The 17,405-nt window shown below is 34.4% G+C and overlaps 3 protein-coding genes across 3 annotated transcripts; 2 read left to right on the plus strand and 1 right to left on the minus strand.

The window, feature by feature from the left end:
• Positions 1 to 456: 456 nt before the first annotated feature.
• LOTGIDRAFT_232181 (hypothetical protein) lies at positions 457 to 2,290 on the plus strand. Its single transcript, XM_009056020.1, has one exon. The coding sequence runs from the start codon at positions 618 to 620 to the stop codon at positions 2,118 to 2,120; it is 1,503 nt and encodes a 500-aa protein (XP_009054268.1). The 5' UTR covers positions 457 to 617; the 3' UTR covers positions 2,121 to 2,290.
• Positions 2,291 to 2,629: 339 nt separating this feature from the next.
• LOTGIDRAFT_232182 (hypothetical protein) lies at positions 2,630 to 7,367 on the minus strand. Its single transcript, XM_009056021.1, has 4 exons — positions 7,203 to 7,367; positions 5,416 to 5,787; positions 4,826 to 4,939; positions 2,630 to 3,799 (listed from the first exon to the last, which is right to left on the minus strand). The coding sequence occupies exons 1-4, from the start codon at positions 7,267 to 7,269 to the stop codon at positions 3,492 to 3,494; spliced, it is 861 nt and encodes a 286-aa protein (XP_009054269.1). The 5' UTR covers positions 7,270 to 7,367; the 3' UTR covers positions 2,630 to 3,491.
• A 6,034-nt stretch (positions 7,368 to 13,401) lies between these two features.
• LOTGIDRAFT_93838 (hypothetical protein) lies at positions 13,402 to 17,405 on the plus strand (the record flags this gene model as incomplete). Its single annotated transcript, XM_009055909.1, has 3 exons — positions 13,402 to 13,584; positions 16,455 to 16,629; positions 16,894 to 17,405. Coding segments are annotated over 3 exons (870 nt in total), but the record flags the coding sequence as incomplete, so codon positions are not given.

The following is a 17,405-nucleotide window of genomic DNA, read 5'->3' on the forward strand; positions in this document are numbered from 1 at the left end:
TGTCCACTGGAATTAACCACCAACGTGCTCTCTGTTTAAATAAATCAAACAAAAAAAAAAAAAAATATCGCGAATGGACCTTCCTTTTATAGCAAAGTGGTGTAACTCGTATCTACAATTTTAAATTCAGCCAGTGACCAGTGAGCTTGACTTTGTATTTGGTAAGGAGTCACTAAAGGAAGAATTGATGAGCCCGAAATTTTGAATTGAGATCTCTTGATGCTGAAAGGAAGTAGATTTTAAAAGATACGCTGTCCAGTCAGATCGTCGAATGATTATTATTCCAGGGCAATGACATATGTCAAACAAGATATGTAACTTCCGATTAAATTACACTTCCCAAATGCCTAGAGGCGTGATTGTGTAATTCGCCTGTACCGAACACACAATAGGTGATCTCAAAATGTTAAATAACAACCATTGATCCTCAAACAAAAGCTGAGATGGAGGTCAGATTAAACTTGGCCGCTGTAATATCAATCACAAATTTTAACTGCGATGGGCATTGAAGAAAGGATTAGTTTTTCATTGGTGTGGGTTGAAAACACTGGAGATAGACGTCGTTCTTAACGATTATTTCGCAGGGTGAATAAGCCTATAATCAACCAACGGAAAAAATGAAAGAAGAAATATTGGAAGTTGTGCAGCCATACATCTCTCCAGTAGGCTTTTTATTAATATTTCTCGGATTTACTGTGTGGTTTACTTCCAAAGGGAACAAGAAATTTAACGTTCCAGGACCAATCTCATGGCCTGTCATTGGAAATCTCCATCAACTTGGAAAGAAGCCGCATGTTAAATTAACAGAATTTAGAAAAACATATGGTGATGTGTACACTATTAGAATGGGCAGCCGACAAACTATTGTTCTAAATGGGTTACAAACGATAAAATCTGCTATGATAAAACAAGCAGAAGATTTTGCAGGGAGACCTGACTTCTATTCCTTCAAGTTTATCGGCAATGGTAAAAGCATGGGTTTTGGTGATTATGGTCCAAGATGGAAGATGCATCGAAGATTAGCACAAAATGCCCTAGCCACGTTCATTAACAAAAAGGTGAACCCAATCGAAGATTCAATAAGTCAAGAAGCTCAAATATTGGTAACTAATCTACTTAACAGTAACCGACAACCAATGGATCCTCATAATGAAATCTACCTTTCTGTTGGTAGTATTATTTGTGCTATTTGTTTTGGAAAGAAGTATAAAAGAGATGATCCCGATTTTCTTCACCTTATCAAAATGAATGACGAATTTATGGCGTTTGCTGGAGCTGGAAATCCAGTAGACATGATGCCATGGATGAGACACTTTACTCGTAGGTCGTTTCAGACATTTCTTGAAATACTGGAATCAATGAATAAGTTTTGTGATTCGAAGAGGCAAGAGCATCTGGATACTTATGATTCATCTGTAACTCGTGATGTAACAGATTGTTTGATACGTGCTGTGGAAGAAACCCCCGAACAGGATAAGAAAACGGTTGGTTTGACAGATGAACATATCTTGACAACAGTACAGGAGTTGATTGGTGCTGGTTTTGACACTATAGCCAGCACATTACAATGGTGTGTTCTCTACATGATGACCAACGAATCAGTACAAGAGAAAGTGTTTCAGGAAATAAAGGAAAAAGTGGGACTACAACGTATACCAGAACTAGAGGATATGGAATCACTTCCTTTTACCGAGGCTTGTTTACTGGAAACTATAAGAATATCTTGTATATTTCCATTCGCTCTACCACACAGTACTACCAGAGATACAAAGTTTCAGGGCTATTTTATTCCAGACAAGACATTAGTTTTTGTCAATATGTGGTCTGTAAGTCATGACGAATCAGTTTTTCCACAACCACATAAATTTGACCCTGGTAGATTCTTAAATATCAACGGTGAAATTGACCGTACTAAAATTGACAATTTTTTACCTTTTGGTGCAGGAAGACGTAAATGTCCAGGAGAACAGCTGGCGAAGATGGAAATGTTCATGTTTTTCGCCACCTTAATGCAGCAATGTAAATTCTCGTGTGTTCCAGGGGAGAAAGTTGTTGTTGATAGTAAATATGGCTTGACTCTGAAACCTATCAATTTTCATTCAATAGTTACGAAGCGATAGAAATCTGTTTGAACCATTTCCAAACGTTCTAGCCAGATTGCGATGAATGTCAAGCATGAAAACCTAAATGCATAAAAACATAAAATAAAATAGTTTCAAATGTTGAAGTGTTTTTTTTTTTGTTTTTTTTGTTCGCATTTTGTCTTTCATTAAACATTTTAATCATATCTATAAACAGTATTTCATTTTGAGAAATTTTAAGCATGCAGTTCAAATGCATCAATTTTTTCGAATTATGGGACAAATTTAAAGGAAAAGCAGTCGATTGATCCAACATGACATAATCCAAAATCAATCTGTAGATATCTTCTGTATAATAAATCCACAGTGGTGCCTCAATACGAAATGCACAAATTTACTGATCTAATTTTTTGATTCTCACTAAATACCCACATGTCCTATGCATTATGTCAACCGATGGTCTAATCATTGGATTTTAATTATGTATTACAGTACATATTCTCAGGAACAATTTTAAGTCTGGTTTTGAGATGAATAAAATATCCAACAAATTTTCAATCATTTATTTCAAAATCAAACGTTGAATTTACACTTCTTATCTAAATGTAATTAGGGCCCATGGCGCTCCTTTAGATTTGATCTTCTGAGTAAAATAACCCCAGTTGTTTTTAATGGAATGTGATGATCTTACAAATCAATATGGCTAAAACATTAATGAGTTGATCACCAACATCACAATTTATGGCATCACTTCTTGTCATTCATACAAGTAAAAAAAAATTAAATGGATCTTTATGTACCTTATATCCAATTTTGGATAATATAATACCTAGATATTTTATGGGAATACTATCGCTTAGAATAATCCATAAAACTAAGTAAATCATCCTCAAAACTGCGAACTTATTGAAACAGGCTTAGAAGCTAGGTAAGTTCACCTATGAATATGCATCTTCAAATAACATACTAATTCACAATTGAGTTGAAACAGAGTCTCTTTTAAAGGAATAGTTCCTCTTAAAATGAAGATAAAATTTAGATTTTCAAACTTGACCAATACGAATACATATATTAATATTCTGACTTGTCCATAGTGCCATAACAGGCTATAGCAGTTTTCTATAATGAGGTTTTTTATATGGATATATCAGATTATAAGGGATTTTGTTGTATATTCATTTATGACATAAGTCCTCTAATCAATATATTGGCAAATTTGACAAGTTAAATTTTATGTGCATTCTATGGGGTATAGTAGGCCTATCTCTTTAAACACGCTATTAAATTGTAGCTTTCTGCATTGAATCTTTAGAACTCAACAGTTTGATAATTCAAATGTATATTATGATATGAAAAACGTTGAAAAAAGCACACGGTAATGAAATCAATATACATAGCTAAGTTTGCAGCTTAAATTTCACTGTTGTGAATAGATTCCTCGCTATGAGGTTGCAATGTCACTTCGTTGTAGTTTTCGTTTGATAAAGTGTTGTAATTTCCTCGACCACTTGTAAAGTATTTCTGCGTCACTGGATACGAGGGGGAGGCGTTCCAAACATCGGGGTCTTCTAAATGCTGATTTAAAAAACGTTTCCATTTATTGTTTTTATAGACATTGATTACTATGGCGATAATTATAGCAATAAGAATAGTTATACCAATAACTAACCCAATTATTAATGTAGTATTACTGTCATCTATTTTTGAACTTCCAATTACTGAAAGAATAATAGATTATTATAATTAAATATTGGGATAAATTCAATGTTTTGCGTTTTATGACTAAGTCACAGTTGCAAACGCTATTTTCTATAATTACAGAAAGCAGACACCAGACAAAATATTGGAATGATGCAAATAGATTGCTACACATAAAAAGTTTAGAAAACTACTTTACAAATATTTCAAGTTCAAGTCGAAGAATGAAAGAAATATAATATTCTAATGAAATGATAATACCGTGTTATTTAAACAAGTACGTAATTATATGAGATTAAACCAATAAAACATATTAAATAACGACTACTTAAGGTATATATTTGTGCAGCAATTTGGTAGGTTAGGCTACCATGACACAAAAAATGAAGTCACCGTGTTATCATGTACACGTCCATAAATAGGACATTGGTAGAAGCTCACTTTTTTAGAATAAATAATGTTAATTGGTTGAAATTTACAGGATTGCGGTATTAAATATATTTAGTAAAAAGAGAACTGTGCATATTTAAAAAAAAAAAAAAAAAACAACGAAAAAAATGACCACGTCCAGGGTTACCTTGTGATTGACCGATTTAAAAATCACGAAACATCATTTATTTTTAATATCATATCTCGGTTCCTGATAGGCCTATACTATGAGGTTTTTCTCTTCTAGTCAAACCAGACAGAAATATGTCACTTCGGACGTGTTGAAGACACTATGTGTGTAATCATGAGCCAAAAAAGTAAAGTCAAGGTTATTGAGCTAAAAAATGGTTAAGTTGCCAATCTCTGGAACGTTGACAAATACAGAAATTTCACGAAAAAATGAAAATGTCCTTCTGGTGAAATACATCAAAGTTTGCACATTTTGCATCTGTTTTTCCCCCAATTTTCTCGAAAACTATCTGTATCTTGTAAATATTGTTGGACAACCACTAAGGGTGATCAAAACGATATTATAGATGAAATCCTCAAAAATTATAGGTGGCATATTATCATAGATTATAAGCAAAGTTCAGATTTCAGATAAGCAAACTATATACCTTGACAATCATTTTCATCTGTTTTATCACCACATTGGTTATAACTATCACATTTTAAACTGGCATCAATACATAAACTATTGTTACATTGTAACTGACTAGAACTACATGGTACTGAAAATAAATATTTAATCAGAATAACAGACAAGTTCTTTTGAATTTTCCTTTTACACAAGTAGACGTTGTACACTTATAACATAAACAATAATCTTAAATTGGCATTACAACAGCTTAATGTTTACCACAAGTTTTCTAGCCTATTTGCGTATTGGAGACATAGCTTGTATTGCATCAATCCAATTATATGCAGTTCGACGTAGATGATGTCATGGTTCCTTTAATTTCAGACAAAATTTGAACCCATTATGATATCATCAGCACCTAGACCATTATTTCGCTGAAACAATTGACAAAGAAATTTTTGCAACTAAGACAAGATGACAACTACATATTATACAATGTTTATCTGAATGGTATTCTTTCTGATAATTGTAGAAGCACACTGATTTGGTGACATGCTACAATGTCACCATCATATTGGCTTCGGTGATAAATTCCGTTAAAAAAAAGATTCAAATTTCTAAACTAACCATCCGTGACTGGTGTCACAACAAAAGCAAATCCACGTAAAGCTGAAGAATGGTCACTTTTAAAGTAAAATGTGAGAATGTTACTGGAAGATGTTACATTTTCCGGTGCTGTTTTACCACACGTAACTTCAGAATTCAGAATTGGTGCATTTTGATCTGCGCCATCATATAGAATCAAATAATCAACACAGGCATTAGCCATTTTCTCTTCTAGTTCAAATCTTTCAACAGAAACATGTACTTTAAAACCACTGGCTACATTAACTCTATGAAAACAGTTCATCAATGGTGGATATGACAGAGATTTGGATGTTTCTAATAATAAGGTTGTATCTATCACACTACTTCCATTACATGCTTCATTCATATATTCTGAAATGATAAATACGCCAAATAAATAATCTATATTATGAGGTAGGTTGTCAAACCCAAGCAAGGGGCAGTCTTGTCAACCAATAGAGTCAAAAATAGAAGAAAAGTGATTATTAATATACTGCATCTGAATCTGTACAAACTAAACTATCTTGTCAAGCAACTTCTCTTCCCACAATGCACCAGACAGTTTGTCAGTCGGTTTGTCAATAAGGGAAAAGATACATTTTGCACTCTTAGAAAATTGGTTAACAATGTCACGCTTATAAGAACATAGGGCCTACTGGTGATGTGAATGCCAGCTTGATGGAGAGGCTGAAGCCTCAAACTATGTAATTTCGTGAGACTAGTGGCGGTGCCAGCCTTCCGGGGGTACAAATAAGGGAGCTGTAGACCGAATCGATGGGAGGACTACTGTCTAGACTGAATTCAAAATGCGGCAACTCCGTGGAGGTGTCATAGTAGCAAGCCTCCAATAGAGCGCCTTGAATGATTCTAGCAAATATTATTTTGGGACAAAAACGTATAAAAATCATATGTTTGAATTTGCAAATGCCCCCTCCTCTCTGTTCCCAAACTAGCCCCACTACTGCGTGACACATGCACCAAATTTCATTGTTAAGTAAGTCTGTCCCCCATTAGTGCCCCCAGTTCTAGAGGGCTGGCACTGAGAATGTTGGACGACGTGATACTAGTTAAATTCGTAACACGTTAATGATATTGTCACAAGGTATGTTGGGCCAAATTAACATTAAAAACAAACAATGGGATTGTCAAATCCTAAATTACAAATGATTGTAAAATGTCTAGTGCATGGACAAATGTGGTGTTAAAAAACCAAACGAGCTAGCTTTAATTCTGAAAATGATATCTCTTGTGCAGCCTATATCGTCTTTATAAGGTTATTTTCAGAAGCTCAAATTCAACAATATATATTTGTATTTGACACATTTCTTTGAGGTCACAAGTTCACGTTTAAATGAAATATCTGTTTCTTCCCCAAATGTCAACATTTAATGTCATATATTTGCTCTTCACTCAGTATAGTCCAGTTTGAAATTGGAGTTTTAACATTGTATAAGAAGGTAGACAAGGCACAGGTAGTACACTATTTCGGATAAAATAAATTTTCATGAACTAAAACTTATTCCATTTAGAAATATATCTTTTAACAAAATATCTGATCAAAATCGTTACAAGGTATTGTGGTTCAAAAATCATTTTAAAAAAATGATAGTAGTCTAATCAAGTCATACGCATATTATGCTCATTTAGTCTTATAATCGTTGGTCCTAGTATACAATATTAAAGTATATAATATGATGTATTTCCTTCTAATAATATTATCGTTACTCATTTGTAGCCTAATACCTTGTAGTCCTATAGATTAATGGCGGGCCAATGTTTATACTTACGTGTATCAATTGAATAACAGAATCCAAACAAACCGATTATCACACTCCACTTAAGATAGGATTCCATTTTGAACTAACAAAAGATCCCCTTACACGTTACATTTATCAGCCTCAATAACGTCAACGTAATAATGTCAATACGACAGCCATTAAAACTCATTTGACAATCTGGACCAATAGGTGTTTACCCTTAGGCAGGTGAAGGTTGCTTGGCAACTATACAGGTAAACCTTATGGCGGTTTTCAATCATGCTATTATTTCTTAGTGTTTATATTATTTAACAGGAAGCTTACTAATAAAGTGTATTATAAAATAAACCAAATGAAGCGTGAATAATTGCTCATTAACCAGTCCCTTTAATAGAACAATCATTTTGACATAATGGGTCGAAATCTCCCACTATCAATTTAATCGCATTGGCTATTTGTCGGTCAATATTTCTGGAATAAGCGAAAATCTCTCCCCCCCCCCCTTTAATACCCCAATCAAAATATATTCGAATTGGGTGAGACCCACAACCAAACCAACTTATTAATGCAAAACTTTTAAAAAATTTAAAGTTCAAGGAGGTAAAAGGCTACAATAATAGCCTTGTACGTGAATTAAAAACAAATTAATCAATTCTAGAACTTCAAGGGAGACAACTATAGATCAAATTTTAACAAAAACATTCAAGGTTCAATTCTTGACAGATTTTGACAAACTTGGTGGAATTGTTTATTATCACCCATGGATGAACCCTATCGAAAATAAAAAAAAATCGAAATATGTTTCATAGGAGTTATTGACCTCGTTCTTGAAAACGCTTTCAAATTTTAGCTCTAAAACACCAAAAGGCACGATTCTTGCCGGATTTTGACAAAACTTGGTTTTATTATTCAGTACCGAGCGGAAGATTGAATATTTGCCTTCTAGAGTTTTCACGAGCTGAAAATTGAACACGTTTTCAAGAACTAGGGCAATAACTCATACTCAATATTATTCAGTATCGCCCCAAAAGAGTTCAAAAGAAGTGTATGACTGAAGGTTGAATATTTCATACTGGCGATTGTTACTGTACTGCTAAATATTTTAATTCAAAATCAAAGCTGCCAGTGGGCGTATATTACCTTGCCCGGCAAGCTATCTTTAATATGTTTATCATGCTTTTGTAGTGAATTTATTCATATATATACTTTACTGTCAGTTATTTATGCTTTTTCACAACATATAACTCAGAAACTGTTTATCGAAAAATCGTCAAGATCTCATCAATATAAAGAACCACACCAAATTCCATTAAAACCGATAAAAAACTGTAGTCTCCATTGTGTTCGCAAACAATTTTGATGCGTCATGGGCAATAACTCAAAAGATAGCTTGCCCGGCAAGGTAACATACGCCCACTGCAGCTTTAGTGACTAAAATACGAATTTCTCATTTTAAAGAAATTTTTAGTTCTACAAAATTTTTTAAAATCAATATCAATAACCCAAATACATCAAATTATTAAATCACACAGCTTCAATCAAGGGCAAAAAATTGAAATCGTTGAAAATTCAACCTTGACCAAGATCTCATCATTATAAATAAAAAGACGAAAAACTACATTCATTTCATTTCATTCATCAATATAAATCATTGCACCACAATTCATAAAAATCACATGAAATATGTAGTCTCTATTGTTCTCATTAACAAATTTTTAAGCATTTTATCTAAGTCAAGGGCTATAATTAAAAAATCACCAAGTTCAAACCTGTTCACAATCTCATCAATATAAATGACCACACCAAATTTCATTTAAATCAGATGAAAACTGCAGCCTCTTTTGTGTTCACAGGAAATGTTGACACATTTTATGTAGACATATAAAAATGAAATAAGGGGGGCAACTTGTGCCTTGAAAACAGTTCAGTTCATCAACCAGTGAGTTAGACTAACTAATTTGGGCGTTTTTTTTCGTAGTAAGATCTTGGGAATCTCCTCATTCTCCGAAAAGTACTTCGCCTTATTCTGAATAATTTCATGGGGATGAACATAATAATGAGGTTTCTGATTGTGAGAAACAAATAATAGAGAGAGAGAAGGAACCTTTAGGTTAAAACTAAACGCCATATGCGAAAGAGTCACGTAAGTCGGAGAAAGTAAGTGATGAAGTAGACATTGGGTGAAATTACAATAAAAACACAAAACGCATCGCTCGAACTCAACTTGAGTTAACCAACGTGTCCTGTATTGATTATTAATCCAGAACATTCTCGGGTACAAACGTTTCCTTGCGAGAGCAACTCAACTCGTATATACAACCGTGGTCAATTCAGCGACCAGCAAGCTTGACTTTATATTTGATAAGGCCTTCTGAAATCAATATATTTGGTGCTGATAGTCTCGGTAGTAGTCCCTGGAATGAAATATAAGATTCCCTAATATTAAATAAAACATATTTCTAGGTAGACCCTTGATCCGATATATTATGTTGTTAAATAGTGGCTGGTAGGCAGCTGCAATCGATTGGATAATCAAATTTTTTAAGCTAGCCAGTTTCCAACTAGCTTAATATAATTTAAAATGAACATACATTATTCAGTTAATCACAAATAATCAATTCACAATTTTAATTTAATTAATCAATTAGATTAAATTAGAGTTACAGATGTTAATCAAAATGTGATATAGTTTTAAATTATCATGTATGAAAGTTATCATATTATTCAGAATGAGAGGTCTAAGTGACGATCTTCTTGAATTCAATACCAGGCCTGTGATAGAAAACCTGCTCTTTACTGCAACGCTGCTTGCAGGATGGCTGGATATTCCCGAGCAAATTCAGCAAGATAGAGATATTATAGTTTCCTGTATTTTCCAGAAAACCAAACTCATCAATTGCATGTGTTAAAAACTTGCAAACCTTACTCACACATTCACAGTGTCTTGGACATTTCTACGAACAGGGCCATTTTAACATTTTTAGATGAAGCTGACTTACTAATTTCCAAATCTTCTTTTTGGCATTTTTAAATAAATATTCATATGTTTCTTCTGCAGAAAACAAAGTATGCATACTCTTTGATCAAATAGATGGCTCGCCAATGTTGCTCAAGCAGAAATCGCTAATATTTTTAATTTTTTGAAAAACAAGCACACTTCTGAGTTGTTTTATATCTCGAAGATCGTTTGCCCTCTTAAATAGGAATAATTGTTAATGAATTATTTTCACCACTAATAACATAGGTGAGTGATCCAAAGGGTTTAACTTTTTCTTAACAGACTAACAGTGGGTTAAATTTACTAGTTTTAGTGTGGGCGAATATAGTCGTCGCCCCTGTCCCTGTCCATCGGTCGGTCCGTCTGTCTGTTTGTCCACAATTGTTTGTGGACACGATAGAGAGCTATTTCCTTGATGGATTTTGACGAAACCTGGTGTGTGTGTTTGTTATCACCCAAGGATGAACCCTATTGAAAATCAGACGAATCGAAAAATATTTACTATGAGTTTTTGCCCTTGTTCTTGAATTGTTTGTGAACACGATAGAGAGCGGGTTTCTTGATGGATTTTGACGAAACTTGGTGTGAGTGTTTGTAATCATCCAATAATGAACCCTAATGAAAATCAGACGAATCGAAAAATATTTACTATGAGTTATTGCCTTTGTTCTTGAATTGTTTGTGGACACGATAGTGTGTGGACACGATAGAGAGCTGGTTTCTTGATGGATTTTGACGAAACTTGGTGTGAGTGTTTGTAATCACCCGAGACACCCTATAGAAAATCAGTTGAATCGAAAAATATTTACTATGAGTTATTGTCCTTGTTCTTGAAATGTTCGTGGACACGATAGAGCTTGTTTCTTGATGAATTTTGACGAAACTTGGTGTGAGTGTTTGTAATCACCCGAGGATGAACCCTATTGAAAATCAGACGAATCGAAAAAATATTTACTATGAGTTATTACCCTTTTCTTGAATTGTTTGTGGACACTATAGAGAGCGGGTTTCTTGATGGATTTCGACGAAACTTGGTGTGGGTGTTTGTAATCACCCAATAATGAACCCTAATGAAAATCAGACGAATCGAAAAATATTTACTGTGAGTTATTGCCCTTGTTCTTGAGTTGTTTGTGGACACGATAGTGTGTGGACACGATAGAGAGCTGGTTCCTTAATGGATTTTGACGAAACTTGGTGTGAGTGTTTGTAATCACCCAAGACACCATACTGAAAATCAGCCAAATCGAAAAATATTTACTATGAGTTATTGTCCTTGATCTTGAATTGTTCGTGGACACGATAGAGCTGGTTTCTTGATGGATTTTGACGAAACTTTGTGTGAGTGTTTGTAATCACACAAGGATAAACCCTATTGAAAATCAGACGAATCGAAAAATATTTACTTTGAGTTATTGCCCTTGTTCTTGAATTGTAAACTGTAAAGAAAACCCATGAAATATTAAAATTTGACTCTCAGAAACACTCATTTACTGATAACTCTTGTCAACCTCCCGGACAAATTAGCTTCCATAACAAATGTGGGCGTATTACGATGGCATCGATATTTTTTTTTTTGGTGATTACAAAGTTACGATTATCGACGGCGCTTTCCTCGCTCGAACAACTGGTAGATTCAGGCGGTAAAGGAATCGGCAGAAGTGGTGACAGCTATAAATTTGAATAATCAGTAGATTGGCTATGATACAATAGGTTTGTAAAGCGAATCATACAATGTAACGGTAAAATTTAAGCAATAATGTCTATTTCACATTTTAGGCTTAAAACGAATTCGTTGAAAAACGTTCTGGAAATGAAACAGACCTTATTGCCCAAACATTAAAGTCATGCAGCTATAGTTTCTATGATTTATACATTCTGACCACAATCGGAGTTGTTTTTTTTTCTGGACAAAATTCTGTCATTTTTTTTCTGAAGACTACAAAACACGAAAAGGGGAATGAATACCAAAGTCTATGGCAAAAGCTGTGTTTCCTTTAGTATGGATCCGGCGCGGCTCCGGTTCGGGTGCGGACACGGCACACGACAGGTTGTGTTTCCTTATATTCGGTTATTCATGCGGAAGGGGACTCTTTTAGACATGGCACCGGTATTGTCAGGTGTCGAAGAATCAGCACACTTTGGAATTCCCTACCTATTTTTAGCTTTTTGCCGCGCGGGCTGCCCAAACTGCGTTTCCATATTATGTGCGTTTCAGGACACGGTTCTGTATACGGTTCCGTACCAATCGCTACATGGTCCGGTTCTTACTTATTTTAATGAAAGTGATTTTTGCCGTATCCGCATCCGGACCGGATCTGTACTAAAGGAAACGCATGCAGCTTTAGTCTGATCATAAAGCCTAACATGAACTGATTTATTTCTTACCACGTCTATGACTATCATACGAAGGATTTACTGAGCGACCATCTACTTATATCTTGGTATTTTTGGGTTAATTCGGATAATATTTGCAAGAATAATTCACCTGTATTCTTCGCAAGGTCATTCGGACAAAACAAACAAATACCATTGATAAAACTTGACCGTTTGGTAGCTTTTGTCTGTCCACTTGATGATAGTGTTGTTGATAAAGTCCATGTTCCTTTGTGACGAAAATCGAATTATAATGTGGTCTTGTTTTGGGTAAAAGGAAGAAGACAGTGCGCCAAGAACATACAATTTAAATGCAGAACTCGAAATAACTCTTGTAATATGGCACATATTTTTTATCTGTTGTGTATTCTCACGATTCATTGTTGTGGAAGAAGTCATGTTGTCGGTAGTAACGAAGTTTCCAATAATTCCAATAAGACTCTCTATACAGTTTTCTACCAGAGTACTGCCATGGTGAATCTGTCAGTAGACATGGAATACAATAATTTGGTGATAAAAATGTATGAAGAAATTCGACTAACAGTAAAATATACAATACTGTGTCCGAATTCTTCAACATTTTATGAAATCAATATGGTCACTGACAACATAATGGTTGCGTTTATTCAAGGTGATTCTATAAAAACTTTGAAGTGCAACGAGGGCGGTTTTGTCCACACAAAATCCAACATTTCGGATGAATTCGAAGTTTCACTAGGAACTGATCTTCTAGGAAGGGCGTGGTTGGATTTCATTCTACTGGGTAATAACAGTGATGTTATTGATAATGTTGATCTGAATACGACATCAAGAGACGAGATTGGTGCTGTAAAGGGAAGAATTTTGCGAGTGTTGGTGACAGTTATAAAAACTAAAAGATTAATAGATCATATATTTAGGTTCTGCATCAGTTTCATGTTAATAACAACAACTATTGGTTTTGGGTGTAAAACCGATTTGGATGTTGTGAAAGAATCATTAAAGAGGCCGATAGCTCCAGGAATCGGTGTGATTTGCCAGTATCTTTTGATGCCTCTGGTAAGTACGTGCATGATATATCGTTTTCTCTCAATAAGTTTAATACCCAGTAATTATAACTTGACAACTTATGTAGGCTACTTACCATATTCAAATAAACAAAATGCGTGTTACATTTACAACAACGAAACATCCAAGATTAGACTACACCTGGACCCCATTTTCATAAACAAATCATCCGTCTAGTCCTATTCATCAATGTTGACAGAATATATATTCAAATTTATTTTCTGACCTTCACTTATTGATAAATCAACAACTTATAAAGGCCTAGATAATAACAGCTCACTTATCTGTACTTATTGCATCACGCTTGTTCTACATAATATATAGGACTTGGATTAAAATAGTCATAATGAAAATAACAATAGGGAGGAGAATTGATGTATCTAGGAATATGCAACAGATGCCGGATTTCAGGAATCAATCCGGGCCTATGGCGTAGGTGTAACCAATCCAGTCACCTTCATCCGATTATCAGGAAGAGTGGTATTATACATGAATATATGTATCAGTAACCCAAGTCAATATCATCAGCATCACAGCCTACCTCTGGCTGTTAAATATACATGTATTTGAAGCTGTTGGTATATTATAAGACATCCATAGCTTACTAGAAACATAAACTACAATTCGATCTCGACGAAAAAAAATCCCCAGTAACGAAAGTTTGGATTAAAGTGAAATAGGTACCAAAGAAACAGTGTCTTTGGAGATTATGTAACAAGAGAGCAAGTAACTACTTCATTCTTGGTTTAAACGGGTATGTTTTTTTGTGAATGGCTAACAAGATCAGTGTGGTACGCTTCGACATGCAAGATTAATCCTTTTGTCCAAACAGTTTATTCTGTCCATAAAACCCTGTTAAACAACTTACTCAAGGTCTACTCAGTAAACAGTACTTGACGTCCTGGTTTATAACCTCTTATGACGATAAGTATTTGGGTGTTCATTTTGCAGACATATTTCGTATCTGTGTTCTAATTTTTTTATGTATAAAATCTAATCACATTATTTATCTATATTACTATTTGATATCCTGTGTTAAGGTCTAATTACCCCCCGAGATTTAAATTGTTATCTACGTATAGGAAATGTAAGTCAGTTTGGATCAAAGTATTGTTTTGTGACAGCTTACAACAACAGGATTTAAAAAGGGAAATTTATCAGCGACATTGTGCATATCTTGTATCTTCACAATGCATTTTTTGATTAAGTTATAGTGACTCTAGTGTCAGCAGTGTATCAAGATGAAAAGTTTTTTAAAGTTTTTTTTAACATGGTTTGTAACCGTTGTCTATCTGTTGGGCACAGGCAACTGCTTCGGATTATCAGCATCAGGTATGATGTCATCCAATACATCCCTGACACCCCAGACAAACCATTCAGAGGTAAATCTTCGAGTTGAAGATTTTCCGCAAATGTTGGCATTTATGTTTTATGATAAACCGATAAGAGTTAACTATACCATTATTTGTGATGATCCAACCTCATTCTACGTTTTACAAATAGCTACAGATGATGCGTATGTTGCATTCATCAAGAACAATGCGACAGTTCTATTATCTTGCGATCCTGATGCTTCCAACACAACTATTGAGGATTTACAGACACAATCTGGAGAATATGAGCTTTCAGGAACCTTCAATGTTTTAATGGGTACAGATCTGTTAGGACGAACATGGCTTTATTTCAATCTCATGACCCAGGGATATCCACCATCATATAACAGAAGTGATCACATGATGGATAAGGAAACCGTGATAGTTCCTAAAGACAATGAATTAGGTCAAACTGACTCTGAGAGACTTATGCGTGTCCTTGTTGTGGTTTTAAAGCCGATGAGAACCCTTGACGTGATTTTTAGAGTGGTCATTTACTTTGTGATCATATCCAGTACAATTGGAATGGGTTGTAAAACCGATTTAAACGTTGTGAAAACAGTGCTAAAGAAACCAATCGCACCAGCAATTGGATTCGGGTGTCAATATATATGTATGCCATTGGTAAGTTATGACAACATTTCATTAGTATAATTACAATAATATTTTTATATATGCACATTTATCTGGATAAACTTCCCAGCCAGATTGAAATATAAAGCTCATTTTTCAAGAATAATAAGGTAAATATACCTGACACTTATTTTTTCATTTGCAGATAAATTTTGAAATCCTAAAAAAAAAGTCAACTCAAAGCCTTCTCTAAAAATTCTTCAAATTATTAATTAATTGAAAAATTATTCCATTTCACTGCCAAAATTTCCAACACGACTATTACCCCAAAAAATCCAAAAGGGGGGTCGAGGGCCTCATCTCAAACACATTTGTACCCAACCGTAAAAGTCATAAGACTCTTATGATATGTTTATTTGGGTTAATATATTGTGATACTGCTTCATGACCTCCATAACAAACCACAATTACCTTTACCAAAATATACTCAATACAACATTCCTTAAAATTATTGTAACATGAAATATTGACACTATTATATTGAAACACAATCTCCAATTTACCACCCATTGCTTGTAATGAATCCAACCTAATAGTTAATACACATGATCAAATTCCCCCATCTCAATTTTTAGAATTTGAATGATGAACTTCAAACCCGGGTTGAAATATAGAACTCATTTTTTAAGAATAATGTAAATATACCCGGAAAGCAGATAGGCCTTATACATACAGCAGTTATTCTTTCATATGTAGATAAACCTGGCGCAGGGAGTGACTATTGTGGTTTACAGAAAATAGTCAAATCCTTATAAAAAAACAATAACAATTAATTGGACGAAAACATCCTATAAAAAATTCTTCGAAAAAACAACTCAAAGCCTTCTCTAAAAATTCTTCAAATTATAATTTCAGATTGCTTTTGGTATAGCTAAATCTATAAATTTTGAGAATCCGGCAGTAGCATTGGGTATATTTGCTTGTGGTATCTGTCCAGGAGGTGGTATTAGTAATATATATTGTTATGTATTAAATGGTGACGTTTCTTTATCTGTTACTATGACAACCATCAGTACCATAGCAGCCTTGGGTAAGTATTACTATCCTCTTGTCATAGGAATAAAGTCCTCATATTTTAGCGTTTAATTTACAAATCATAGATTACCAGAAGCAATTTGCAGTATGTAAGTCTAGAATTCAATAAAAGAAAAAAACCTCTGTAGCCGAGTTTTCCACCGATAGGATCTTCAAATCCAGCTCTGTGGAATAGAGAAGCGGTTTCTTGGCAGATGATAATTTATGCTTACTGCTTACTTATATCCGAATACAATTACAAGATTGCATGTCCTTTCAGGTATGATACCATTATGGATGTTTACACTGGGACAACTATTTAATGACGAGAAAACAACCATCAATATACCTTATGCCAACATTATGTCAACATTGGCCATGGTTATTATACCCTTATTTGTTGGTATGATTATCAAATATAAATGTTTGAAGATATCGAAAATAATCTTAAAAGTGATCAAACCTCTATCTTTAATTACTATAGTCATTCTTTTAACTTTTGGAATCTACGTTAACCTTTATATTTTCCGCTTGTTTAAACCGCTCCACATTCTAGCAGGGTGTCTTCTTCCTTATTTTGGTTACCTCGTCGGAGGAGTTGTAGCTTTAATCTTCAGACAGCCTTGGCCTAGGGTTAAAACCATTGCCATAGAGACCGGTATACAGAACGTTGGTGTTGCATTTCTGATGTTGTTAACCTCTTTACCACCTCCTGATGGAGATTTGGCCGCCGTTGGCCCAGCAGCTTCAGGTATCATGACGCCATTGCCTCTTTTTGTTATAGCTATAATT

The sequence above is a fragment of the Lottia gigantea genome (assembly GCF_000327385.1).
Source record: "Lottia gigantea unplaced genomic scaffold LOTGIsca_26, whole genome shotgun sequence".
Lineage (NCBI taxonomy): Eukaryota > Metazoa > Mollusca > Gastropoda > Lottiidae > Lottia > Lottia gigantea.